This window comes from Chanodichthys erythropterus, chromosome 4 (genome assembly GCF_024489055.1).
Source record: "Chanodichthys erythropterus isolate Z2021 chromosome 4, ASM2448905v1, whole genome shotgun sequence".
NCBI lineage: Eukaryota > Metazoa > Chordata > Actinopteri > Cypriniformes > Xenocyprididae > Chanodichthys > Chanodichthys erythropterus.
In genome coordinates this window covers 23333607-23345373 of record NC_090224.1, presented here as the reverse complement: position 1 = coordinate 23345373, position 11767 = coordinate 23333607, and the positions used below count along the sequence as shown (strand labels likewise).

The 11767-nt window shown below is 37.8% G+C and overlaps 1 protein-coding gene across 1 annotated transcript; it reads left to right on the top strand.

The window, feature by feature from the left end:
- Positions 1-9902: 9902 nt before the first annotated feature.
- ora6 (olfactory receptor class A related 6) lies at positions 9903-10823 on the top strand. The gene has a single exon (XM_067382891.1). It carries the CDS (start codon positions 9903-9905, stop codon positions 10821-10823), a length of 921 nt encoding a protein of 306 aa, XP_067238992.1.
- The last annotated feature ends 944 nt before the right edge of the window (positions 10824-11767 follow it).

Here is an 11767-nt window from a genome sequence, read left to right as displayed (position 1 = left end):
ACGTGACGTCACTCACTGTAACTGCTCCTGTTCGCGCTGTTTTCCTGCGGGCGAATGGCGAGGCGTTCCGTGACGCAGCGATGACTGACGCGAGCCTCATCGGAGCGTTGCTTATTTCAGCGATGCCTCATCGCATTCATCAGGAATAACTTGGGCAGTTTCAATATATAGTAGAGCTTTTCCAACAGTGCGTTCGTGTACATATCACGCTCTTGGCCATTTTTTGTCGCTACTAAGTTTATATACTGCGATGGGTTCATCTTTATCATGTTTCGGGTGTCGCACTAACTTTTAAAACACAAACTGACAATTTATTACTAAACATTCCATTTGTTTCTTTATTTATTTATTCTTTTCTCTAATCGAAGTGTTTCGGACCAAATGTATTTCGTTCAAAGATGAAATCCGCTTCTCTAGCGGCGTTTAACCCTCCAGGAAGTGACATCATCTATTGGCGGGAAAACAGCAGCGCAAACATCAGTAAGTATTATCAATGGATTTGATTAATTCTGTGATGTTTTGTGTGTTTGTTTAGTTTGTGTCTTTAAAACATTAATCTAGTTTGATCAAATAACACAAGCCAGTTTGAGAATATCAACATTTCAAAAGATGCTTTAAAATATGACAATGAAATTCGAGTTGACGTCCTGAGGTAAAATACTGAAACTTTAGTTCTTTATGAACTTGTCAATTATTTCTAATTGGGTAAATAATTAAGTTATAAATTTGATTGATCTTGACCAGAGCAGATTTCAGATGATAACATTACAATGTAAAAAACAGGTTTTAGAAGGTAGTTTTTATTATTTAATAATACATTATTTTTAAGCTGATATATTTGTAGACAAAGGTCTCAGCTAATGAATCATGTAAGGGAACAGGTTTTTCTGAATATGTTTTTTTCTAAAAATGTACATTTATTCACTTCAGAACTTAATTTGTGTCAACTCCATCAGATGCATTAAAAAGCATGATATTTGAATTTGATCCGAACAACAGTGTAAAGTCTCCAATTATGTAATAATGGTGTTCAGTAAAGGAGCTGACAAATACTGACATGTTGACAAATACTGACATGTTGTAAAATACTGATGTGTTGACAAATACTGACAGAGTTGACAAATACTGACGTGTTGACAAATACAGACAGAGTTGACAAAAACTAACAATTTTGACAAATACTGACGGAGTTGACAAAAAATGATGGTGTTGACAAATACTGACGATTTTGACAAAAACTGATGGAGTTGACAAAAACTGATGGTGTTGACAAATACTGAATATTTTGACAAAATACTGACGGAGTTGACAAATACTGACGGTGTTGACAAATACTGACGATGTTGACAAATACTGACGATTTTGACAAATACTGATGGAGTTGACAAAAACTGACGGAGTTGACAAATACTGATGGAGTTGAAAAAAACTGATGGTTTTGACAAATACTGATGGAGTTGACAAATACTGACGGAGTTAACAAATACTGACAGAGTTGACAAATACTGATGGTGTTGACAAATACTGACGGAGTTAACAAATACTGACAGAGTTGACAAAAAAATTATGGTGTTGACAAATACTGACAGAGCTGACAAATACTGACGGAGTTGACAACTGATGGTGTTGACAAATACTGATGGAGTTGACAAATACTGATGGAGTTGACAAATACTGATGGAGTTGAAAAAAAAACTGATGGTTTTGACAAATACTGATGGAGTTGAAAAAAAACTGATGGTTTTGACAAATACTGATGGAGTTGACAAATACTGACGGAGTTGACAAATACTGATGGTGTTGACAAATACTGACAGAGTTGACAAATACTGACGTAGTTGACAAATACTGACGTAGTTGACAAAAACTGACGGAGTTGACAAATACTGATGGTGTTGACAAATACTGAAGGTGTTGACAAATACTGACAGAGCTGACAAATACTGACGGAGTTGACAAAAAAATGATGGTGTTGACAAATACTGATGGAGTTGACAAAAACTGATGGTGTTGACAAATACTGATGGAGTTGACAAATACTGATGGAGTTGACAAATACTGATGGAGTTGAAAAAAAAACTGATGGTGTTGACAAATACTGATGGAGTTGACAAACTGATGGTGTTGACAAATACTGACGGAGTTCACAAAAACTGATGGTGCTGACAAATACTGATGGTGTTGACAAATACTGATGGAGTTGACAAATACTGACGGTGTTGACAAATACTGACAGAGCTGACAAATACTGACAGAGCTGACAAATACTGACGGAGTTGACAAAAAATGATGGTGTTGACAAATACTGATGGAGTTGACAAATACTGATGGAGTTGACAAATACTGACGGAGTTGACAAATACTGATGGTGTTGACAAATACTGACGTAGTTGACAAATACTGACGTAGTTGACAAATACTGACGTAGTTGACAACTGACGGAGTTGACAAATACTGATGGTGTTGACAAATACTGAAGGTGTTGACAAATACTGACAGAGCTGACAAATACTGACGGAGTTGACAAAAAAATGATGGTGTTGACAAATACTGATGGAGTTGACAAAAACTGATGGTGTTGACAAATACTGACGGAGTTGACAAATACTGACGGAGTTGACAAACTGATGGTGTTGACATACTGACGGAGTTCACAAAAACTGATGGTGCTGACAAATACTGATGGTGTTGACAAATACTGATGGTGTTGACAAATACTGATGGAGTTGACAAATACTGACGGTGTTGACAAATACTGACAGAGCTGACAAATACTGACAGAGCTGACAAATACTGACGGAGTTGACAAAAAATGATGGTGTTGACAAATACTGATGGAGTTGACAAAAACTGATGGTGTTGACAAATACTGACGGAGTTGACAAAAAATGATGGTGTTGACAAATACTGATGGAGTTGACAAAAACTGATGGTGCTGACAAAAACTGATGGTGTTGACAAATACTGATGGTGTTGACAAATACTGACGGAGTTGACAAAAACTGATGGTGTTGACAAATACTGATGGTGTTGACCAATACTGACGGAGTTGACAAATACTGATGGTGTTGACAAAAAATGATGGTGTTGACAAAAACTGACGGAGTTGACAAAAACTGACGGAGTTGACAAATACTGATGGTGCTGACAAAAACTGATGGTGTTGACAAATACTGACGGAGTTGACAAAAAATGATGGTGCTGACAAAAACTTATGGTGTTGACAAAAACTGATGGTGCTGACAAATACTGACGGAGTTGACAAAAACTGATGGTGCTGACAAAAACTGATGGTGTTGACAAATACTGATGGTGTTGACAAATACTGACGGAGTTGACAAAAACTGATGGTGTTGACAAATACTGACGGAGTTGACCAAAAATGATGGTGTTGACAAATACTGATGGAGTTGACAAAAACTGATGGTGTTGACAAATACTGATGGTGTTGACAAATACTGACGGAGTTGACAAAAACTGATGGTGTTGACAAATACTGACGGAGTTGACCAAAAATGATGGTGTTGACAAATACTGATGGAGTTGACAAAAACTGATGGTGTTGACAAATACTGATGGAGTTGACATACTGACGGAGTTGACAAAAAAATGATGGTGTTGACAAATACTGATCATTTTTTGTCAACTCCGTCAGTATTTGTCAACTCCATCAGTATTTGTCAACACCATCAGTTTTGTCAACTCCGTCAGTATTTGTCAACACCATCAGTATTTGTCAACACCATCAGTTTTTGTCAGCACCATCAGTTTTTGTCAACTCCGTCAGTATTTGTCAACACCATCAGTTTTTGTCAACTACATCAGTATTTGTCAACACCATCATTTTTCGTCAACTCCATCAGTATTTGTCAACTCCATCAGTATTTGTCAACACCATCAGTTTTGTCAACTCCGTCAGTATTTGTCAACACCATCAGTATTTGTCAACACCATCAGTTTTTGTCAGCACCATCAGTTTTTGTCAACTCCGTCAGTATTTGTCAACACCATCAGTTTTTGTCAACTACATCAGTATTTGTCAACACCATCATTTTTCGTCAACTCCGTCAGTATTTGTCAACACCATCAGTTTTTGTCAACTCCATCAGTATTTGTCAACACCATCATTTTTTGTCAACTCCGTCAGTATTTGTCAACTCCGTCAGTATTTGTCAACACCATCAGTTTTTGTCAACTCCATCAGTATTTGTCAACACCATCATTTTTTGTCAACTCCGTCAGTATTTGTCAACACCGTCAGTATTTGTCAACACCGTCAGTATTTGTCAACTCCATCAGTATTTGTCAACACCGTCAGTATTTGTCAACACCGTCAGTATTTGTCAACACCATCAGTATTTGTCAACACCATCAGTATTTGTCAACACCGTCAGTATTTGTCAACTCCGTCAGTATTTGTCAACACCATCATTTTTTGTCAACTCCGTCAGTATTTGTCAACACCATCAGTTTTTGTCAACACCATCATTTTTTGTCAACACCGTCAGTATTTGTCAACTCCATCAGTATTTGTCAACACCATCATTTTTTGTCAACACCGTCAGTATTTGTCAACACCATCAGTATTTGTCAACACCGTCAGTATTTGTCAACACCGTCAGTTTTTGTCAACTCCGTCAGTATTTGTCAACTCCATCAGTATTTGTCAACACCATCATTTTTTGTCAACTCCGTCAGTATTTGTCAGCTCCTTCAGTATTTGTTAACTTTGTCAGTTTTTGTCAACTCCGTCAGTACTGAAGTACTGAAATACTGAAGGAGCTGACAAATACTGACAGAGTTGACAAAAACTGACAAAGTTAACAAATACTGAAGGAGTTGACAAAAACTGACGGAGTTGACAAATACTGATGGAGTTGAAAAAAACTGATGGTTTTGACAAATACTGATGGAGTTGACAAATACTGACGGAGTTAACAAATACTGACAGAGTTGACAAATACTGATGGTGTTGACAAATACTGACGGAGTTAACAAATACTGACAGAGTTGACAAAAAAATTATGGTGTTGACAAATACTGACGGAGTTGACAAATACTGACAGAGCTGACAAATACTGACGGAGTTGACAACTGATGGTGTTGACAAATACTGATGGAGTTGACAAATACTGATGGAGTTGACAAATACTGATGGAGTTGAAAAAAAAACTGATGGTTTTGACAAATACTGATGGAGTTGAAAAAAAACTGATGGTTTTGACAAATACTGATGGAGTTGACAAATACTGACGGAGTTGACAAATACTGATGGTGTTGACAAATACTGACAGAGTTGACAAATACTGACGTAGTTGACAAATACTGACGTAGTTGACAAAAACTGACGGAGTTGACAAATACTGATGGTGTTGACAAATACTGAAGGTGTTGACAAATACTGACAGAGCTGACAAATACTGACGGAGTTGACAAAAAAATGATGGTGTTGACAAATACTGATGGAGTTGACAAAAACTGATGGTGTTGACAAATACTGACGGAGTTGATAAATACTGACGGAGTTGACAAAAAATGATGGTGTTGACAAATACTGATGGAGTTGACAAACTGATGGTGTTGACAAATACTGACGGAGTTCACAAAAACTGATGGTGCTGACAAATACTGATGGTGTTGACAAATACTGATGGAGTTGACAAATACTGACGGTGTTGACAAATACTGACAGAGCTGACAAATACTGACAGAGCTGACAAATACTGACGGAGTTGACAAAAAATGATGGTGTTGACAAATACTGATGGAGTTGACAAATACTGATGGAGTTGACAAATACTGACGGAGTTGACAAATACTGATGGTGTTGACAAATACTGACGTAGTTGACAAATACTGACGTAGTTGACAAATACTGACGTAGTTGACAACTGACGGAGTTGACAAATACTGATGGTGTTGACAAATACTGAAGGTGTTGACAAATACTGACAGAGCTGACAAATACTGACGGAGTTGACAAAAAAATGATGGTGTTGACAAATACTGATGGAGTTGACAAAAACTGATGGTGTTGACAAATACTGACGGAGTTGACAAATACTGACGGAGTTGACAAAAAATGATGGTGTTGACAAATACTGATGGAGTTGACAAACTGATGGTGTTGACAAATACTGACGGAGTTCACAAAAACTGATGGTGCTGACAAATACTGATGGTGTTGACAAATACTGATGGTGTTGACAAATACTGATGGAGTTGACAAATACTGACGGTGTTGACAAATACTGACAGAGCTGACAAATACTGACAGAGCTGACAAATACTGACGGAGTTGACAAAAAATGATGGTGTTGACAAATACTGATGGAGTTGACAAAAACTGATGGTGTTGACAAATACTGACGGAGTTGACAAAAAATGATGGTGTTGACAAATACTGATGGAGTTGACAAAAACTGATGGTGCTGACAAAAACTGATGGTGTTGACAAATACTGATGGTGTTGACAAATACTGACGGAGTTGACAAAAACTGATGGTGTTGACAAATACTGATGGTGTTGACCAATACTGACGGAGTTGACAAATACTGATGGTGTTGACAAAAAATGATGGTGTTGACAAAAACTGACGGAGTTGACAAAAACTGACGGAGTTGACAAATACTGATGGTGCTGACAAAAACTGATGGTGTTGACAAATACTGACGGAGTTGACAAAAAATGATGGTGCTGACAAAAACTTATGGTGTTGACAAAAACTGATGGTGCTGACAAATACTGACGGAGTTGACAAAAACTGATGGTGCTGACAAATACTGACGGAGTTGACAAAAACTGATGGTGCTGACAAAAACTGATGGTGTTGACAAATACTGATGGTGTTGACAAATACTGACGGAGTTGACAAAAACTGATGGTGTTGACAAATACTGACGGAGTTGACCAAAAATGATGGTGTTGACAAATACTGATGGAGTTGACAAAAACTGATGGTGTTGACAAATACTGATGGTGTTGACAAATACTGACGGAGTTGACAAAAACTGATGGTGTTGACAAATACTGACGGAGTTGACCAAAAATGATGGTGTTGACAAATACTGATGGAGTTGACAAAAACTGATGGTGTTGACAAATACTGATGGAGTTGACATACTGACGGAGTTGACAAAAAAATGATGGTGTTGACAAATACTGATCATTTTTTGTCAACTCCGTCAGTATTTGTCAACTCCATCAGTATTTGTCAACACCATCAGTTTTGTCAACTCCGTCAGTATTTGTCAACACCATCAGTATTTGTCAACACCATCAGTTTTTGTCAGCACCATCAGTTTTTGTCAACTCCTTCAGTATTTGTCAACACCATCAGTTTTTGTCAACTACATCAGTATTTGTCAACACCATCATTTTTCGTCAACTCCGTCAGTATTTGTCAACACCATCAGTATTTGTCAACTCCATCAGTATTTGTCAACACCATCAGTTTTGTCAACTCCGTCAGTATTTGTCAACACCATCAGTATTTGTCAACACCATCAGTTTTTGTCAGCACCATCAGTTTTTGTCAACTCCGTCAGTATTTGTCAACACCATCAGTATTTGTCAACTCCGTCAGTATTTGTCAACACCATCAGTTTTTGTCAACTCCATCAGTATTTGTCAACACCATCATTTTTTGTCAACTCCGTCAGTATTTGTCAACACCGTCAGTATTTGTCAACACCGTCAGTATTTGTCAACTCCATCAGTATTTGTCAACACCGTCAGTATTTGTCAACACCGTCAGTATTTGTCAACACCATCAGTATTTGTCAACACCATCAGTATTTGTCAACTCCGTCAGTATTTGTCAACACCATCATTTTTTGTCAACTCCGTCAGTATTTGTCAACACCATCAGTTTTTGTCAACACCATCATTTTTTGTCAACACCGTCAGTATTTGTCAACTCCATCAGTATTTGTCAACACCATCATTTTTTGTCAACACCGTCAGTATTTGTCAACACCATCAGTATTTGTCAACACCGTCAGTATTTGTCAACACCGTCAGTTTTTGTCAACTCCGTCAGTATTTGTCAACACCATCAGTTTTTGTCAACTCCATCAGTATTTGTCAACACCATCATTTTTTGTCAACTCCGTCAGTATTTGTCAGCTCCTTCAGTATTTGTTAACTTTGTCAGTTTTTGTCAACTCCGTCAGTACTGAAGTACTGAAATACTGAAGGAGCTGACAAATACTGACAGAGTTGACAAAAACTGACAAAGTTAACAAATACTGAAGGAGTTGACAAAAACTGACAGAGTTGACAAAGGTCCAGCTGGGGCCAAATATACAATATATGTAAACAGAATCATTTAACATTAGAAGAATTTCCCATATGCAAAAATCATATTAAATCACGTTATATAGACTTTTTGAGAGCACTTGTCAACCATCTGACATAAAACCTGATGGAGTTGATGTCTGACGGAGTTGACAAAATTGTTTTTTTTTTCCACCTTAACCACATGTTGTACAGTGGAGCAGTTTTGGTTTTTTTTCCACAGTTGTAGCTCCCTTTATAAACCTATCAAAAATGCCAAGATTTATCCCACAACTATTTGCAGAAACTATTACACCGGGATGACGGAGTTGAGATGTTAAAGCTGTGACCGCAGAGACTTAAACATTGTTTGTGTAAAATATAACACAATAAAACTTCCAGGATTATGTGTCCTACTGTGAGATCCACAATGAGCAGGAAATAGTATAAGTGCTCCTCGGAGTTAAAGATGACCTGATTTATTCAGAATTGCAAAAAATCATGACGGAGTTGACGCAGGAAGGGAACAACTTTGATAGGCATTTTTATGGAAAATATAATTTGATATATTACAGATCTCTGCCTTTCAATTTAAATGTATATTTTTGAATTTGTTGCATTTTTAAACACTTTGTTTGGCAATTTTACATTGTGACCTCATGCTGAGGACAGGCTTAATTACATGTATTTTCCAAGTATAGAGCATGTATTTAAAATAATACTAACAAAATATTTAGAAATATAAGCAATGAATGTCCTGAGTATACAGATTTCCTTTGGATGTAACTTTTTAAGAATTTTTATTTTGATGAATTAATTTATTTATAACATAAAGAGGGTTTTTGTCTGTATCTCAAGAATCAGTGACTTATACTTCTGTAAATCATAATACATTAATAATATGTATTCTATCTGTCATTGTGTTTAATGTCTTCATTAGATGACAGTTGTGACTAATGCCAAGTTGTCATAACTAACTAGGATATTTTGTGCAAGTCAGCTTTATTTCTACAGCGCTTTATACAGCAGGGATTGTTTCAAAGCAGCAAATATGAGACAAATAGAGTTATTATTCAGATCAATTTAGCTCCAGTTTTGTTCTCATCAGACACTGTCAGTCCAAATAAAGTGGTCATTGTAAAAGTGTTACTATGGTAAAATATTTATAAAGGTGAAAATATATTTCAAAGAAGTGAAGCTGAACACAGCATGATTGTGGTAACGAATGAAAGCACCTCTGTACTACTGCATATAACTTTGTAAAAATTATTTTCATAGTTTTGATGGAGTCAGAGATCTGCAATTATTCCATATATGAATGTGTGACGCAGAGACATGTTTTTAATTAAAAATAATGAAAGCTGCTCTGCTTGGAACCCAATAACTCATATTTATTGCCAATCAACAAGTCAGCAATGAAGATGGGAAGCTCCATGGAGAAATTAAGATGAAGGACACCAAAGCTCTAAGGCATCAATTACAGCATTCCCAGATCTCTGAGTTCTTCAGCTTTTCCTTAAGCTCCAATTAAATCGGATGCAGTGACATCACAGATACTGAGAACCGCTGGAGCAGAAAGTGGAATAAAAGCCTCCGAACGCATCGACCGCCACCTGAGCTGAAGATGGAGGGGATGTACGTGGATCTTCTGGCTTTGAGGATCGTCATTTCCATCGTTGGCGTCATAGGAAACACAATCTTGATCATCTCCATCCTTCAAACGACGCGCCTGAAGTCCTTCGAGATCTTTCTTCTCTGTCTAGCTGCAGCAAACCTGGAGGAGATCGTGATCGTGGACCTTTACGACATCTTGCTTTTCCGCTCCTCGTACAGGATGAGCGCCTGGACTTGCCGGGGCCTCAAATTCCTCACCATCTTTGGCGAGATCGCCAGCATCCTCTTCACGGTCCTCATCAGCGTTTACCGCTATCAGAAGCTGCGAGACGTGCACACGCGGGCCAACCTGCCCGTCTTCATGGACAGCCTGCGCTCGGCCGGCGTCCTCGCTGGGATTTGCGCCGCGGTGGCTTTACTCTTCTGTTTGCCCATGCTTCTGGTAAACGTGGATTGGAGTCACCTGAACTCTTCCTCTCCGGCCTGTCCGGTCGATTTCTTCCAGTGCTCGTTAACCAGGTGCCCGACTCGCAACCGCGTCTACAAGTTCTCCTTCCTCCTGGTGTGCAACCTGCTGCCTCTGCTTATAGTCACACTAACGAGCAGCATGATCGTCAGGATTTTAATCGTCCAGCAGAAGGCGCTGAGGGTCCGGCAGGGTCCGAGTGTCGCGACAACGACGTCGACAGCCCAACAGCGGCCCAAGAAGTCAGGCTTCCAGCGAAGTACGCTGGCCATCCTGATGGCCATGACGCTCTTCCAGGTCAACTGGAGCATCTATCTGATCCTGCATCTGGCGTGTGATCCGTACAGCTTCCCGGCCTGGTCCGAGGTGGAGTTCTTCATCACCACCTTCTACACGGCCATCAGCCCGTATGTGTACGGCATCGGCAACAACCTTTTCAACCTGAAGCGCTTCATGGGTAGATAAGAGGTTTAGTATAAATGTAAAGAATTTGAGCATAGTTTTATATGGAACAATAACAAGAAATAAAGCTCTGTGTGTGTGTGTGTGTCTGTGTGTGAGTGTGTGTGTGTGTGTGTCTGTGTGTGTGTGTGTGTGTGTGTGTGTGTATGTGTGTGTGTGTGTGTGTGTATAAAGTATATGGTAACACTTTCCAATAAAGTTCCATTAGTTAATATGAACTAACAATGAACAATACTTCTAAAACATTCATGAATCTTATGATAATTTCAACATTTAATAATATTGTGATGTCCAGAGGTGATACTAGTTCAATTAAGGTATTTCATCTGACAACATTATTCAGCAAAAAATGAACTAATAAAGAGCACTATATTTTTACAGTATTTGTTCATCTTTGTTAATGTTAGATAATAAAAATGTTCATGTTAAAAGATAACTTTTGATCTTAATGTATTAGTAAATGCTCAGATTAAGATAAATGCTTTGTTCAGTGTTAGATCATGTTAATTAATACTAATTAATGAAATCGCTACACTCTAAAAAATGCTGGGTTAAAAACAACCCAAGTTGGGTTAAAAATGGACAAACCCAGTGATTTGGTTGTTTTGACCCAGCTGTTGGGTTGAATCTCAAACCCAACCTGCTGGGTAGATTTATTTAACTCAACTAATGTTTAAAAATTACTTTATTGATCACTTAAAATGAACCCAAAATGTAAACATTTAATAATAATTAAATAATAAACGTATTAAGTTGCTTTTTAATGAATGTTCACCTTTTGATATTATTGTTGCCTCTAGTAATTATGTGTCTGATTTTTAATTTCCAACATATTTTGGGCTCATTTTAAGCCAGCCATATAGTCATTTTTAAACAATAGTTGAGTTAAATAAAACATTTAACCCAACCACTGGGTTAAAACAACCCAATCACTGGGTTTGTCCATA